Source organism: Notothenia rossii, assembly GCF_949606895.1.
Source record: "Notothenia rossii genome assembly, chromosome: 6".
Lineage (NCBI taxonomy): Eukaryota > Metazoa > Chordata > Actinopteri > Perciformes > Nototheniidae > Notothenia > Notothenia rossii.
The window spans coordinates 55,728,854-55,746,851 of NC_136909.1; the positions used below are offsets into that span (position 1 = coordinate 55,728,854).

Below are 17,998 nucleotides of genomic sequence, written 5' to 3' on the forward strand. Positions count from 1 at the left end.
AATGATAAGAAGATACAAGTATTTCCAACTACTGCTGAAGTGAAGCCCACTGTCTCATCCGCTTTGTTCTTAATTCCTCTATGTATCTACCCATCACAAGCATCACTCTCCCCCCTCCTGTCCTCCTCCTGCAGGTACGGCCTGTACAGCTCTCCCTTCGACCCGGTGCTGTTTGACCTGGAGGTCAGCGGCTCCTCCTGTAGGAACGCCTTCAACAGCAGCATCGGAGTCCAGTCAGATGAGATCGACCTCTCTGACATCCTGTCAGGTATCAGCTTTTCACACGGTATTCTGACTAACGATGAAGTTGCATCAGACGGTAAACAATGTATATAAAATAAGATTACTTTAAATAGATTGAACTTCTCCAATACATTTTGTTTGTGTGTAAAGATGGCTCCATTCTTTGTTATTCTGATAAGGATGTGTTCAACCTTTAACTGAAGCTTTAAGTCATGTAAACGGTATACTGACCGTGAGATTTCTGTATCTCACAACATTTCTCCTTTAAATTCTTAGGGTCTTGATTCATTAAAAAATCATTCCAAAATTGAGGAAAACTGGATAGAGTTGAATTGTAGTTTTGTTCTGAAGCTTGTGTGTTCCTGAATGTTTGGTTTGGTGTTGTGTTGTTCAGGGAATGGAAAGGTGAGCAGCTGTTCAGCAGCAGAAGGCAGCTTCACAGCACTGACAGGACTCCTGGAGGTGGAGCCTTTGCACTTTAGTTGTATCTCTACTAGTGACGGCACACGGGTGGAGCGAGACGACGCCAGCCTGTTCACCGGTAAACATAACTTGAAATAGATGTCTTTGGCCCCTGATCACAGAGCTCACACAGCTGAAAACGTTTCTTCAATGCCTAATATTAAATGTTATTTTTAAGGGCTAGGAATATGCTGGAATTAGAATAAACTCTTAGAAAAGCTCCCTTTAACACAATCTTTTGTATACTCAATTACTTGTGGTTTTAAATGTTGTATTATTTTTTAAATAATTGTCCACTTGAGAAGCTGTTGGAACACTTAAGTGGTCATCTCCTGATCTCTTACTCTTTACCCCCAGTGAGTACGTTTGGCGTGACGCCTGCGGTGGGAGGCCTGTCGTCAGGAACGGTTGGAGAAGCTTCTACAGCGCTGAGCTCTGCAGCACAGGTGGCGCTACAGTCACTGTCCCACGCCATGGTGTCAGCGGAGCAGCAGCTGCAGGTGCTGCAGGAGAAACAGCAGCAGCTGCTCAAGCTGCAGCAGCAGGTACACACCCACACGCACGCACATGCACGCGCACAAGCGCATGTACGCACAAACGCTCATCATTTCACTTAGCAGCATAGGTGGCACAGTAAAACTATACTACTATTAGTACTATAGTACTATTTTCCTTTTTTAAAAGCATATTTTCTAACTGCAGGCACCTAATGACAACACATTTAATGTCATTTTCAGGAATTTTGATTTTCTTGATTTTTTAAAATTTCTTTTTAGTAATTCTGCTGTTACGATACCAGCTACTAGTTAGTTATGGCGCATTTCCACTGCAGGGCCTCGCACGGCTTAGTACTGTATAGTTAGACCTTGGTAGGCCAGGCTCACTTTATGCTGCGTTTCCATTATAGTTTAGGAACTGGGGTAGTAACTATAGTAACGCAGTGTAGGCGGAGCCGTGACCTCATCTTCAATGTGAAACACAAAACCAACATCAGCCGTTAGCTGTTAGCACTCAAGCTCACAGCTCCTCATAACTGTTCAGAAACTAGACAAAAGTTAAACAAGTACAAACTAGGGGTGCAACAACTAATCGACTTAATTGATTAAAATCGATTACCAAATTAGTTGCCAACTAATTCAGTCGTCGATTCGTTGGTGACGTCATCATGTGTGTTTTACGTGCCGTTAAGCTCCAACGTTATTGGTCTTTTTATCGGTACTGGAGACATTTAAAAAATATATGTCATGTATTATTGCTACAAAAACATTATATCGCAGTCTTAGTGTCGCCAACTCGTTTCTAACATGCAAAAAGACAGACAATTGCATCTATGATGTATTTTCGATCAGACGAGATCTCTCTCTCCCGTCTGTGTGCGAGGGGGTGGGGCAGTTTACACACACGCGACTGCTACATGCAGCAACACACTGCGGAGATGGCGGAGAGAACGCGCTCCGAGCTGTGGTTAAACTTTACCCGTCTCGATGTGGACAATGCAAGTTGCCAAAAGTGCAATAAGAGTTTAGCATGTAAGGGCGGTAACACGAACAATTTGTCTAAACATTTAGCAAACGTGCACCACATTCAGACGGAGGAACCGTAACGTTTCCACGTCAGGTGTTATGTATGCTAGCAGCAACACACGGAGTTAACTACATTATACAAACATGGGTTAATGATTAAAGGTAACTGAGTTATTTATTTTGTTAAAGTTTCAGCTATTCTGTTTACAGTTCTGTCATCACATTATTTAATACGATTTGTTAAAACATTGTTGTTTCTTTTGATGTGAAATATTATTTATTTAATTTAAATAAAAAGCAATGTTAATTTTGTTCAAAATGTGTTTAGTTAATTTAATAATATATGTATTTTTGAATCAAGTATTGATCTTTATTGTCTTCATTGTTAGTTTCCACATGCCTAAAACAACCTCAAGCTAAATCTAAAAGTTGATGGCTAAATAAGAGCGTTTGAGAAATTGTGCAAGGCATACAGTAATAGTCCGAATAGTCCATTAATCGTTTCATTAATCGATAGATTAATCGATTATCAAATTAGTCATTTGTTGCAGCCCTAGTACAAACCCCAGACTGTCTGTGTCATGGCGAGTACAGTCGCTGGTTTGTTTATGTCTGTAGGCCGTTGTTGTGAGTGTGGACGGTCGGAGCATATACTGCGTTAGCTTAGCCGATCTCCATTCAGAAAACACGCATTTAAAAAAGTTTTTCGCCTGCCGTCTGTCTGCAGACTTGTCAAAGCATTAATTCATGGTTTTTACTAACCGGTATCAGTATGTTGTTACTTCGTTATCATTTTGAAACGTGTATTACAATTAAATCACGGTCAAATATGTTCATTTTGTTGTAGTTGTAGCCCCCCTTGATTCTCTCACTAGTTTAGCATATTCAGCCCGGTTGTTGGCCCGGAAAGAACCTGGATTTTGGAGATTCAGAAAAATTGTGAAACAGTACCCTTAGCCGGAACTACCCCTAGTGGAAACGCAACAAAAAACAGGCCAAGTTTGGCACGGCACGCTTAAACCGTGGTACGCGCTGCAGTGGAAATGCGCTATTAGTAACCCCTCTGTGTCTGTGCTGCGAACAGAAGGCCAAGCTGGAGGCCAAGCTGCATCAGACCACCTCTGCAGCCGCGTCTGCCTCCGGCGTGGGGACCATCCACAACTGTGTGCCTTCCAACCCCTCCTCTGCCCCGGGATTCTTCATCCACCCCTCTGACGTCATCCCGCCCACACCAAAAACGACGCCCCTCTTCATGACCCCTCCTCTCACGCCGCCCAACGAGGCGGTGTCAGCGGCCTTCAGCGCTGAACTGGCTCACCTGTTCCCCGGTTCCATGATGGACCCCGGGCCAATCAACCTGGCCGCGCACAAGAACACACAGAAAGCCAAGCTGGTTAGTTCATGCAGCTTCATGCTGCTTAGTTAGTGACAGCTGCCTTTCATACGGGGCTGCCTCATAAGCCTCAGTTCTTTTTTAGCAGCAACTAAAAACTACCCAGTACACAAATGCCTTCTCAATTTCATTCTCCTTTTCACTAGACACACAAGGAAGCCAAATCAATTATTAAATAACATGTTAAACAACAATATCTGAGGGAGATTTACTGTATAATAGTTAATCATTCCCTTTATTCATCCAGGCGTCCAAATATACTCTCATAGGTTTGCAGACAGATACACAGTGATGAAATGGGTTCCAAAACTTCTAATTCATTCCTAAATGTATTTTTGTTGCTGATCATATCAGCTAGGGATGCTCCGATCGATCAACCGCCGATCGTTATCGACCGATATTCACTCTCGGCCGATCGATTGGTGCTCTCTATAAAGGCCGATCAGGAGAGCCGATCACATGACCTAAAATACATGACACTTTTCTCTGTGCGCGACAAAACAAGCTCGCCAAAATGGCTTCACCAGTCTGGCATTATTTTAACGTATCCGAAAAGACAATAAAATAGCGGTATGCAACGTGTGTGAAGCAGAAATCCTGCAGCTCCACCCGCTGTGACGGACCGGTGAGCGGAGCAAAACACAAGAGTTAGACCTAACACACTATTTAGAGAGAGAGAGAGCTTCCGCTCGTTTCTCCCGTGTTATTATCTGAAGTTAATGTAAACTTGAATAATGTACTTAATTTGAATGTAATAATTATGTTGGTTGTTGTTTGTGGAAGCGCATCATGTTAATGATGATCAAATTAATCTGAACTGTTCGATCCGTTACAATTATAAACTGAAGCAATATAAAAATGAGCCCCATTAACTGAGTTTTAAACATCACTGGGGCCTATCGGCGATCGGCCCCAAAATTCCGGATCGGAGCATCCCTAATATCAGCTATTCGTTCCATACTAAAAATATCAAAAGATTCATAGTTCAACATGTGTAAATATATATAATGCTTTTTTGAATATGTATGCCTGAATTAAAACAGACACTTTTGTCAAACCCATAATCTAGCAATCAGACAACAGGACATCGAGAGAGATTTATCTTCTTTTTCTTTTGTTAAATACGGTTTTGTTTTTGCCGCAGAGCCCCATGGGAAGTGGTCTGGCTCTGGCCATCTCCCAGGCGTCTCACTTCCTGCAGCCTCCTCCACACCAGTCCATCATCATAGAGAGGATGCACTCTGGTATGTCGTGGATAAGTGGTGTGTTGGAATCAAACGTATACAATCTTTAAAACCTCAGTACAATTATTCCAAAGTTAACTTCCGGTGTCCTTTCTCCTAGGAGCTCGTCGCTTTGTGACGCTGGACTTTGGTCGTCCGGTGCTGTTGACTGACGCTCTGATCCCGACCTGCGCCGACCTGGCCTCTCTGTCCATCGACATCTGGACTCTGGGGGAGGAGGTGGACGGGCGCAGGCTGGTGGTGGCCACCGACATCAGCACCCACTCCCTCATTCTGCACGACCTGCTGCCCCCACCTGTCTGCAGGTTCATGAAGGTGTGTATTTTGCTTTGGATTGACACATGATGGCTGACTTTAATGTTGTTAGTTTTTCTTGCTTTTCTTTGTTTACCATAAGTATGCCTTCTCCTTGTTTGCTTTCTAAACTACAGATCACTGTGATCGGGCGCTACGGCAGCACCAATGCTCGGGCAAAGATCCCGCTGGGCTTTTACTATGGACACACGTACATCCTGCCCTGGGAGAGTGAGCTGAAGTTGATGCACGATCCTCTGCATCGAGAGAGTGAGGCCACCTGTCAGCCAGATGTTGATCAGCATCTGGCCATGATGGTGGCGCTGCAGGAGGACATCCAGTGCAGGTAAGCATGGGAGTAAAGTATTTTACTTTTTTTATTATCAAATCACACTTAACGAGCAAACCAACAATGTTATAATCCTCATTACTTTCTGACTCCTACTACTGTCCATGACCTTTGACTCCAAGCCCATTGGTTAATACTGAAGCTAAAAAACAGCTCACTCATAACGTAGAATAAGATATATATTTTTTAAACAGCTCGACTGCAATTTTTAGCAAATATTAGTCACACAGGAAGATATTTGCAGAGGTTGGGGAATTTTTTTTGAGGTGAATTAATTCACATTCAATCAATCAATCAATCAATGTTTATTTATATAGCCCAATATCACAAATGTTACATTTGTCTCAGTGGACTTCACAGTTTGTACAGAATATCAGTATGACAATACGACACCCTCTGTCCTTAGACCCTCACATCGTACAAGGAAAAACTTCCAGAGAAAACCCCACAGTTTAAAGGGAAAAATGGGAGAAACCTCAGGGAGAGCAACAGAGGAGGGATCCCTCTCCCAGGACGGACAGACGTGCAATAGATGCCGTGTGTAAATTGAAAAGATAATACATTTGCAACATAGGTAGTCCAAATGTTTTGAAATGCATGTGTGTATAATAAGAAGATGAATCCACGAGGATATCCATCCAGGACTTATGATCCAGGACCGCAGCCACGTCTCAAGATCCAGGACTCGCAATCCATGACACAGGACCGCAGGATCATCCATGACTCCGGATCCCGGCGTATATAGACACCAAAAAGAAAGACATTTGGGGAAGCTGGGTTAATCGGAACATGAGAGTACACAGGTATAGACAGAGAGAAGGAAGAAGTAAGATGTCCCCCGACAAACTAAGCCTATATCAGCAAAACTAGGGGCTGAATCTAATCAGCCCTAACTATAAGCTTTATCAAAAAGGAAAGTCTTAAGCGCACTCTTAAAAACGGATAGGGTGTCTGCCGTCCGAACACAAACTGGAAGCTGATTCCACAAAAGTGGAGCTTGATAAGAAAAGGCTCTGGCTCCCATTGTACTTTTAGAGACTCTAGGAACAACCAACAACCCTGCATTCTTGGAACGCAATGCCCTAGTAGGACAATAGGGTATAATGAGTTCTTTAAGGTAAGATGGCGCCTGCCCATTAAGGGCTTTGTAGGCGAGAAGAAGAATTTTAAATTCTATCCTGTGTTCTATAGGGAGCCAGTGTAAGGCAGCCAGAACAGGAGTAATGTGGTCCCTTTTCCTAACTCTGGTTAGTACACGAGCTGCAGCATTTTGAATCAGCTGAAGCGACTTGACTGACTTCTTGGTACACCCTGATAATAAGGAGTTACAATAATCCAGCCTTGAAGTAACAAATGCATGGACTAGTTTCTCTGCATCGTTTTGAGGCAAGATATGCCTGATTTTTGCAATGTTACGTAGATGGAAGTAGGCGGTCCTTGAAATTGATTTTATGTGGGCGTTAAAGGATAAATCCTGATCAAATATAACACCAAGATTCCTTACAGTCTCACTGGAGGCCAAATTAATGCCATCCATAGTTAATATATCTTTAGATAATTTGTTTCGTAGATTCTTCGGGCCAAGTACAATAACTTCAGTTTTGGTCGTGTTTAACATCAAAAAATTTAAGGTCATCCACGTTTTTAAGTCCTTGAGGCAGTCTTGAATTTTATTTAGATGATTAATTTCATCAGGCTTGATTGATAAATATAGTTGAGTATCATCCGCATAACAATGAAAGTTTACAGAATGATTCCTTATAATATTGCCTAATGGAAGCATATATAGGGTGAACAAAATAGGTCCAAGCACTGAGCCCTGTGGCACTCCATGGCTAACTTTGGTTTGCATGGAAGATTCATCGTTGACACGTACAAACTGAGAGCGTTCAGATAGATAAGACCTAAACCAGCCTAAAGCAGTTCCCTGTATGCCAACTAAGTGCTCTAGTCTTTGCAATAGGATATCATGGTCGATAGTATCAAATGCAGCACTAAGATCGAGTAAGACAAGAATAGAGACAAGTCCCTTGTCAGAGGCTATTAGAATGTCATTTGTGACTTTAACCAGAGCTGTCTCTGTGCTATGTTGTGTTCTAAAGCCAGACTGAAAATCTTCAAATAAATCATAGTTTCTTAAGTAATCACACAGCTGTTTTGCGACTGCTTTCTCAAGAATTTTTGAGAGGAACGGAAGATTAGAAATAGGTCTATAGTTGGCTAAAACCTCTGGATCGAGGTTGTGCTTTTTAAGAAGCGGTTTTATCACTGCTACTTTGAATGATTTTGGAACATAGCCTGATAATAAAGACATATTCATAATATTTAATAAAGAAGTGCTAATTAATGGAAAAACTTCTTTTAACAGCTTAGTTGGAATCGGGTCTAAGATACACGTTGATGGTTTAGAAGAGAGAATCATTGAATTTAATTGTTCAAGGTTTATGGCTGAAAAGCATTCTAGTTTACTATCTAGTGTAATATTATTAGAACTTACGTTTCCGGGAGCTGTTGATAACACTATACTGGTCAAAGGCAAGAGGTCATTGATTTTGTTTCTAAGAGTAACAATTTTATCGTTAAAAAAGCACATAAAATCATTACTACTGAGTGCTATGGGAATAGAAGGCTCAGTCGAGCTGTGGCTCTCTGTCAGCCTGGCTACAGTGCTGAAAAGAAATCTTGTATTATTCTTATTCTCATCTATTAATGAAGAGTAGTATTCAATGAACTCCTGTTTTCCAGATACAACCTAGCTTGCCATCGGCTGGAGACGCTTCTGCAGAACATCGACCTGCCGCCTCTCAACAGTGCTAACAATGCTCAGTACTTCTTACGGAAGCCAGACAAGGTGGTGGAGGAGGACCAGCGTGTGTTCTCCGCCTACCAGGACTGCATCCAGCTGCAGCTGCAGCTCAACCTGGCTCACCATGCAGTACAGCGGCTGCGGGTCTCCCTGGGGGCCAGCCGCAGGTCGCTCCCCACAGCCGGGGCCCCTGAGGTCCAGGAGCTGGTCCACAACTCCTCCACAGAGCAGCTGAGGACCATCATCCGCTACCTGCTGGACACACTGCTCAGCCTGCTGCACTCCAACAACGGTGAACAAGCGTGATCAAAACAAATCTCATTTGTTTCTTTATATTTACTTGTGTATACAGTAGAGCAGGGGTGCCCACACTTTTTGGGCTGGTGAGCTACTTTTGAAATGACCAGCTCACCGAGGTCTACCAACCAAAAATAAAATCCCAAATTGCAAGGGTTGCTGAATAACACGCTTTATTTATACATGGGATAACTACAATAGGGCTGCAACAAACGACTAATTTGATAATCGATGAATCTATCGATTAATGAAACGATAAATCGACTATCCGTCTATTACTGCCTTGCACAATTTCTCAAACGCTCTTATTTAGCCATCAACTTTTAGATTTAGATTGAGGTTATTTTAGGCATGTGGAAACTAACAATGAAGACAATAAAGTTGAATACTTGATTCAAAAATACTTATACTATTAAATGAACTTAACAAATGGTGAACAAAATTAACAATGCTTTTTATTTAAATAAAATAAATAATATTTCACATCAAAAGAAACAACATGCTTTAACAAATCCTATTAAATAATGTGATAACAGAACTGTAAACAGAATAGCTGAAAATTTAACAAAATAAAGAGTAACTCTGTTACCTCTCATCATTAACCCATGTTTGTATAATTGTGTTAACTCTGTGTGTTGCTGCTAGCATACATAACACCTGACGTGGAAACGTTACTCGTGGATGGGGCTACAGAGCTACTAGAAAGACAGTCGAACCCGGTGCATTCCTCCGTCTGAATGTGGTGCACTTTTGCTAAATGTTTAGACAAATTGTTCGTGTTACCGCCCTTACACGCTAAACACTCTTGGAAAGGAGCATTGTCCACCTCAAGACGGGTAACATTTAAACACACCTTGCAGCGCTTCTCTCCGCCATCTCCTCCGTGTGTTGCTGCATGTAGCAGCCGCGTGTGTGTGTAAACTGCCCCACCCCCTCGCACACAGACGGGAGAGAGAGATCTGGTCTGGATTGGAAAGGTCGAAAATACACCGACCATAGATGCATTTGTTTGTCTTTTTGCATGTTAGAAACGAGTTGGCGACACTAAGACTGCGAGATAAGGTTTTTGTAGCAATAATACATGACCTTTCTCTTTCTCAACTCGCTACTCGGAGGGAAGTCGCTGTCATGTGCCTTGTGAACACTCCGATAATGCCTCTCCACGTTACCTTTCTTCGGCAGAGCGACGCTTGCTTTACAAATAAGGCAAATAACCTTTGAATGTGACATCACAAAAAAAGATTCTCCCTCCCATTCTGTGTGGAAGTGGTATGTCTTTAGCTTTTTGCTCGGTCCTGCACTCATTTTGTTGTTTGTCTCTTTAACTTAATTTGAGTTTTCCCGGCACTTGACTGATTTTGTATCGATTTGCATTCTGGGTTAACAGACTGGAAAACGATAGGTCGCTTTTTCTGTCAATCAAGTAAACTCCTGAATTAAGTGGCAGGGAGGCCAAGGGAGGAGGGATCAAAACCTGTTTTGTCTATTTTAACAGAGCTGGATTTTTATTTTTATGAATGACTCGTGATCTACCAGCATTTGGTCAACCGCGGTCGACGTACTGGGCACCTCTGCAGTAGACCAATGACACACACATCCCAGACAGGGGCAAAAATGCTTGAATTTTTTCCTCCCAGACTTTTACCAGTAGAATATGGACATTTATGTATGGATACATGTATGGACAGCATCTTACTTATATTCACACCTGATTGATTCGGGCCTCTGTATATTCCAGGCCACTCTGTGCCCTCAGTGCTGCAGAGTACCTTCCATGCCCAGGCCTGTGAGGAGCTCTTCAAACACCTCTGCATCAGTGGGACGCCTAAGATCCGTCTCCACGCCGGCCTGCTGCTGGTTCAGCTGTGTGGAGGAGAGCGCTGGTGGGGCCAGTTCCTCTCCAACGTCCTGCAGGAGCTCTACAACTCTGAGCAGCTGCTCATCTTCCCTCAGGACAGGTGGGGACATCAGATTGCTTCCATCAACCACAAATCTTGAACTGATTCTTCCCCCAGTGCTTTTTAACTTTATCACATTGAGGATTATCATTCTCAGTGTAAAAGTCAAAAAAGCTTGTCGGACAATTGTGTTTTTTTTAAAATGTATTTGTTACTCAAATGAGAAAAAAGCTTAAACCTTAAAGCGCAGGTTATAGGAGCCTGAGCCATTGTTGCTAACTTCAGGACTAACCTGATCATCTCTCTCTTTCTATCTCTCTCTAAATGAATATTGAAACAATTGAGATTTTTCATGCTGTACCTGCAGCTCTATAGCTCGAGCTGCTGGCCTCTCTTTGAATCCCATCAACAATCAGAATAAAAACACTTTCAGTTTATTTAAATCTCAATGAAACACTTTGTTAGTGAGGAAACAGCTCTGTCAACATTGAAACAATCTCTTGCACTGTACATCCCTCTGTCTGTACTGCCTCTGCCTTATCCTCTTGCTTATCTTCTTGCTACGTATTATGTAAGTTTCTTTTTTGTATTACTTTTGTATTAGCATTTCCAGTATTGTATGCCTCAATGTAGCATGTTTTTACTGATTGTATTTACTTTTTATTTTAAATTAAAAAAATGTTTAGGGTGACATGCAACATCTGTCCGAGGATTACAGATGAAAAATAGCCTCTTGGCTAACTCTAGCATTTACAGAAATACACTAATTAACAAAAAATAAATCAACCAATAGAACTTGTTCTCCTAAAAACATGTCTCAAATGACCCTGTTTCAAGTTCACCAATGCAGTATTTTCCTTGTCTTGTTTGACCCCAGGGTGTTCATGCTGCTGTCCTGCATTGGCCAAAGATCCCTAAGTAACAGTGGAGTGTTGGAGGGGCTCCTGAACCTGCTGGACAGCCTGCTGTCTCCCCTGCAGCAGCCACAGGCCTCCGCCCAGCGCAGGACCGAGGGTACAGCCAGCCTCACTGTGGCACCGTCACACATTTATGTTTGATGGAGCAAAATCTACACATTTCAGCAGATTCTATATTAGAAAGTGTGACAAAGAGTAAGTGTTTGTGTGTGTTTCAGGTGTTTTGGATATCCCCATGATCAGCTGGGTAGTGATGTTGGTCTCTAGACTGCTGGACTATGTAGCCAGTATAGAAGATGAGGCTGCAGGGGGTAAGAAGCACCTTGGAGGGAAAGAACGGGAGAGATCTTTTACAGGTATAGAAACTACACAATTTTCCCTCACTTCTTTCTCTACCCGATGATTATATATTTTATTTCACTAAAGAACTTAACTATTTAAAGTCAAGAATCTAAACAAAAAATGTATTAAGCATTTTTGACAAATATCTATTGAATATGGACACCTCACAAATGAACCACTCACATTATGATCTGTTAAAGTGGAACATTCAACATGGATCTCTGAATGATCTTTTTACTAACAGGAAAGAAAGCTTGTTAGACTTCCATAGAATACACTTAATCTGTTTTCCGCCCTCTTAAAAACATTTTTATTGAAATCTGTCCCAACCCCAGTGATCTGATGAGTGCTGTTGCTCTGTCCTCCAGGTATTCAGTGGAGCTTCATCAACAACAGCCTTCAGTCTCAGAACTCCGGCAGGGCAGCTAAAGGCAACAGCAGCCTGGACCGACTTTACTCGCGCAAGATCCGCAAACAGCTCGTCCACCACAAGCAGGTAAATGTGTCTCATCTTCACCATCAAATATGTTCTTTAAAAAGTCAGTGTGATAAATGAATATGTGCTTACGAGTCCTACAAACTCAAGGACAATGTTTTTCTCATCTCTTGTTTGACTCAAATAGGTTTACAATGCTCCTATTTATCATACCCTTTTTATTGCAGCAGTTAAATCTATTGAAAGCAAAACAGAAGGCTTTGGTGGAGCAGATTGAGAAGGAGAAGATCCAGAGCAACAAAGGCTCCTCCTACAAACTGCTGGTGGAACAGGCCAAGCTCAAACAGGCCACATCCAAGGTGAGCAGCTCAGCTTCTGCATGTCCAGTAAGCAGCACCAGCACTGTGTGAGGTCAGAGGGTACCTCTAAAGAGGATCCACAGTGTTTTAATAGTATGAAGACATTCGTATACATTATAATATTAAAGATTGTTGTTTTGTGAGATGAAGATAATGCACAGACCTGTCAGCGGTATTAACTACAGAGCTACAGATGAAGTCTTCCACTTATCATGCTTAGATAAATACATTTACTGAGGGAACATCACTATGTAGCTCCTCTAATACATGTCTAATAATTGGATGTTTGCCCTGCCTCTCTTCCTTTTTAAATGTATTTTTATCTTAACATCGGCAGTATTACAGAACATGACATATTTGACAGGTGAAATAGATGACAACATCAACAATGTACAGACATAGTGCATAATGAAAGTATTAATAGCGTAATCAAAATAATAAAACATCTATTGTCCCCACGCGAGACCACAGAGCCCTGTTGTTATTTTCTGTAAGCAATCAGCTCCTTAATAGGCTGTAACGGCCCCTACACAGGGCGGCGTGCGTTGCCGCCTCAACGCTTCTGCCCATTCACTTTGAATGGGGTGACGTCACGATTTGCCGAACTGCATTTTTGGAGCAAAGCGTAGCTTCTCTCGCGGTGCTCGCTGCAAAAGTAGAGCAATGTTCTACTTTTGCCGCCTCGACGGAGGCGTCAGCCAATCGAATCATATGCCAGTACAAGCTCTAGCCAATCAAACCGCGTGCTTGTGTGTCTGGGGCGGGAGATTCATGTGATTGGTTGTTGGTCTAGTTTCAGCCCCCCCCGCCGTCAAGCGACAACGCACGCCGCCGTGTGTAGGGGCCGTAAAGGGAATCCATACTTAAAGAAACTAGAAACACACCACTTATCCACATGTCACAGTGGGGTGTTCCTCCAACACCCACTTTAATCAAATGAAACTCATGGCACAGAAGAGGAAGATTTTAATTGAGTTTGAGTAATACTTGGAGGATTATCTATGCCTAAAATTCACAATACAGCTGTTTACTGTCCTACCAATTCTGTCATTGATTTCTTTTAGATCCTCTTTCTAGAGCAGGGGTGCCCACACTTTTTTGGCTGGTGAGCTACTTTTGAAATGACCAGCTCACCGAGGTCTACCAACCAAAAATAAAATCCCAAATTGCAAGGGTTGCTGAATAACACGTTTTACTTATACATGGGATAACTACAATAGGGCTGCAACAAACGACTAATTTGATAATCGATGAATCTATCGATTAATGAAACGATTAATCGACTATTCGGACTATTACTGCCTTGCACAATTTCTCAACTTTTAGATTTAGATTGAGGTTGTTTTAGGTATGTGGAAACTAACAATGAAGACAATAAAGATGAAAATACTTGATTCAAAAATACATATATTATTAAATTAACATCAAATTGTGAACAAAATTAACATTGCTTTTTATTTAAATTTAAATAAATAATATTTCACATCAAAAGAAACAACAATGTTTTAACAAATCCTATTAAATAATGTGATAGCAGAACTGTAAACAGAATAGCTGAAACTTTAACAAAATAAAGAGTAACTCTGTTACCTCTCATTAACCCATGTTTGTATAATTGTGTTAACTCTGTGTGTTGCTGCTAGCATACATAACACCTGACGTGGAAACGTTAGTCGTGGATGGGGCTACAGAGCTACTAGAAAGACAGTCGAACCCGGTGCATTCCTCCGTCTGAATGTGGTGCACTTTTGCTAAATGTTTAGACAAATTGCTCGTGTTACCGCCCTTACACGCTAAACACTCTTGGAAAGGAGCATTGTCCACCTCAAGACGGGTAACATTTAAACACACCTTGGAGCGCTTCTCTCCACCATCTCCTCCGTGTGTTGCTGCATGTAGCAGCCGCGTGTGTGTTTAAACTGCCCCGCCCCCTCGCACACAGACGGGAGAGAGAGATCTGGTCTGGATTGGAAAGGTCGAAAATACACCGACCATAGACGCATTTGTTTGTCTTTTTGCATGTTAGAAACGAGTTGGCAACACTAAGACTGCGAGATAAGGTTTTTGTAGCAATAATACATGACCTTTCTCTTTCTAAACTCGCTACTCGGAGGGAAGTCGCTGTCATGTGCCTTGTGAACACTCCGATAATGCCTCTCCACGTTACCTTTCTTTGGCAGAGCAACGCTTGCTTTACAAATAAGGCAAATAACCTTTGAATGTGACATCACAAACAAATATTCTTCCTCCCATTCTGTGTGGAAGTGGTATGTCTTTAGCTTTTTGCTCGGTCCTGCACTCATTTTGTTGTTTGTCTCTTTAACTTAATTTGAGTTTTCCCGCCACTTGACTGATTTTGTATCGATTTGCATTCTGGGTTAACAGACTGGAAAACGATAGGTCGTTTTTTCTTTCAATCAAGTAAACTCCTGAATTAAGTGGCAGGGAGGCCAAGGGAGGAGGGATCAAAACCTGTTTTGTCTATTTTAACGGAGCTGGATTTTTTTTTAATGAATGACTCGTCATCTACCAGCATTGCCCCCGTGGTTGACCGTCGACGTACTGGGCACCTCAGATCTAGAGTGTTATGATATACACACATTGTGATAAACAGTGCAGATATGAGCCTTATGTTATTTTGCATTATTACAAAACTGATGAATCTGGGTTCATTTTATTTCGTCTCTCTTCCAGCATTTTAAAGACCTGATCCGTCTGCGGCGGACGGCCGAGTGGCCCCGCTCCACGTTGGACACGGAGTCCAGCACAGCCAAAGAAGCCCCAGAAGTAGAGCCCCTGCCCTTCACCCTGTCCCATGAGCGCTGCATCTCTGTGGTGCAGAAGCTGGCCCTCTTCCTCCTCTCCATGGACTTCACCTGCCACGCCGACCTGCTGCTGTTTGTCTGCAAGGTATCCATCGGACCCTCATGCATGGACTTGTTAAATTCCATAATCTGTATATACACATAAATAAGTACTTTTCTTACCCCCTCAGGTCCTTGCTAGAATAGCCAATGCCACAAGACCCATGATCCACCTGTGTGAGGTGGTGTCTGAGCAGCAGTTGGAGCGCCTGCTGCTCCTGCTTGTGGGAACAGACTTCAACCGGGGGGACATCTCCTGGGGGGGCGCCTGGGCGCAGTATTCCCTCACATGCATGCTACAGGACATCCTAGCAGGTGTGTTTGGGTTGCTTTAAGTCTGGTTTGACTTGATTAATGAAAGAGTGTAAGATAAAAAAATTCTCCTTCATCCTGTCTCCTGTACAATGGGATATTTAGGGAGTAAGGTCACTTTACCTGATCCTTTACATTTTGTTTGTTGAATTGGTGTTTTAATGTGAATATTTATAATTTGGTTTAGTAATTTTATACATGTTGTTTTGATTTTTATTAGCCATGCTAGTTCTAAGGATATGTTCTGTCGCTCTGTAATTTAAAAAAGGAAATATCTTAACAATGATGGGATGCATTTCCATCAAAGTATTAAACATAGTGGAGTCCCCTTGAGCATACTTTTGAATAGTTTTGGCTATCCTTAGACTATTATCAGTGCATGACATTAAGGATTTTGATGGGCCATCTAAGCTAATTTACAGATGGCTCTGAGCCCAATAGAGATTGCCCTGAAAAATGCGTGCGGACGAAATGGCACGAATGGTTTGGGGGGCCTCCCCCTAGAAAATTTAGATTTTTGCAGGTCTTAGAGGCTGTCTGGTGCATTCTCTAGACTGAATTATAAGATGAACCACCACAATATTATATTGTACAATTTAAATTGTATTCTTCATTTCACTTGTTTGTTTGTTCTTGTTTGTGCTAGCTCGCTTGCATGCCCTGCATAGCTATAAGAAATACTTAAGTTGTTGGTCAAGACACTTTCCATCTGATGAAGGCAAATGCCTTCCCAGATGTAAAAAAGTAGAAAACATAACATTCAGTTATAACTGCCAAAACAAACATTATTTGCACTATTATGGCCCCTGTTAAAAATGTTTTTAATGTTATCTACTGTAAGTTGGTCGAACGAATGCCTCCTCATCCGGAAGCTGACCGAGCAGACTCCGAGCAGCAGTCAAGAGGAGCCGAGCGCATCCGCGAAGCACACAAAATGGCGACGTCAGAGTTCCCGTTAGCCGGCAAATCTAAATCTCTCCGGTCAAAAATAATTTCCCTTTAGCGCAATACCGCTTCAGTTGCGCCACTTATGTGACAGACAAGAAGAGTATTTGACAGACAATAAAAGTCAATTCTAATGTCTAACACGTAATGTGGAGAAAGAGATGTCCTGTCTGGGTTGATTGTGCGTTGGTAATGCCTCGGGGTTCCGGTGGGCATGTAAACAAATGCATAATGCTGCGCTATACTTTGTGGCCTCACCCAGTTGCATAGCGACACTTATTGTTTAGGTGTCTTTTAATAAGCAGGTATTCATATCATTAGCTGGATCTGATCGATATGGACATAAACGGGAGTGAAGTCTAATCTGAAGGGAGAGAGAGATCAGCTGCTGCTGACGAGTCGACACACAGCTCTGCATGATCACATGCAGCGTTGAGCGGACAAAACGCACACTTCAGGTTAGAATATCACACGTAGCTATTTTAATTACCTATCAAACTACCTAAACTAGTTATAGATATGTTTAGTTTTACTGTCGGGTCCCTCATTACTGGATCCGCGAGCTGCATAATACTGGCATAATAGATTGCCCGATCGGGCAACCAGTAGGTGAGGCTTCATTGCCCGAGCTAAATACTAGATGGCCCCGGGCCATCGGGCAGTCCTTAATGTCGAGCCCTGATTATTATAGCACCATGATTAAGTGAAATAGTTCAGCAAATACTAAATAAACTTGCACCAAATGTTTAACCTATACACAAAATACCTCGGTAACAACTTTTAGATTTTTTTTCCTGGACTGCTGTGAATACATTTGAATAACTTTGGATCCCTAAGCTTTTCATCTATCTAGAGGCATCAACGGGTCATAATTTTTCATCCTTTGGTTTTTGACCAAATACCTGCAAAACTAAATCCATTCCTGTAAGCTTTACTTTTCCTGTTTAGTGCCGATTAGTTAGCATGCTAACACATTGAACTTGGGTGGGAAACATGGTAAACATTCAGTGACAACAGTGTTTCCCCAAGGATGGAGTCATAACAGCGGTGCTAAGGCACGTGGACCCAGCATAATGTGAGCGTGGAATGCGTGGAATTTTTTAGTGCGTGCAAAGTGTGCCCCGCCGATTTGTTTCTATGAGTCTGCCAGCACAAGAAAGGCTCTTGAGGCCTAGTACCAGGGCCGGTTCTAGCCAATTTGCTGCCCTAGGCGAGATTTTAGGCTAGATTTTATATATAAAGATTAAATGAAAAATCTCTACAAAAGACAAATACACTACAAAAACAGAAACTTATTGACATAGGTTATATACG

General features: G+C 42.1%; 1 protein-coding gene across 7 annotated transcripts in view; it reads left to right on the forward strand.

The window, feature by feature from the left end:
- The window catches only part of birc6 (baculoviral IAP repeat containing 6), a 135,037-nt gene that overhangs the window by 18,817 nt on the left and 98,222 nt on the right, over positions 1–17,998 (forward strand). For 2 of the 7 annotated variants that reach the window (XM_079690602.1, XM_079690605.1), the window contains exons 22-36: positions 135–268; positions 638–784; positions 1,063–1,250; positions 3,313–3,621; positions 4,766–4,883; positions 4,966–5,180; positions 5,297–5,505; positions 8,254–8,606; positions 10,350–10,569; positions 11,387–11,523; positions 11,645–11,782; positions 12,137–12,264; positions 12,432–12,563; positions 15,258–15,473; positions 15,559–15,742. In XM_079690602.1, the coding sequence (XP_079546728.1) occupies positions 135–268; positions 638–784; positions 1,063–1,250; positions 3,313–3,621; positions 4,766–4,883; positions 4,966–5,180; positions 5,297–5,505; positions 8,254–8,606; positions 10,350–10,569; positions 11,387–11,523; positions 11,645–11,782; positions 12,137–12,264; positions 12,432–12,563; positions 15,258–15,473; positions 15,559–15,742 (2,828 nt within the window). The remainder of the gene's footprint in view (positions 1–134; positions 269–637; positions 785–1,062; positions 1,251–3,312; positions 3,622–4,765; positions 4,884–4,965; positions 5,181–5,296; positions 5,506–8,253; positions 8,607–10,349; positions 10,570–11,386; positions 11,524–11,644; positions 11,783–12,136; positions 12,265–12,431; positions 12,564–15,257; positions 15,474–15,558; positions 15,743–17,998) is intronic. The other 5 variants (XM_079690604.1, XM_079690608.1, XM_079690603.1 and 2 more) reach the window with 4 other exon arrangements.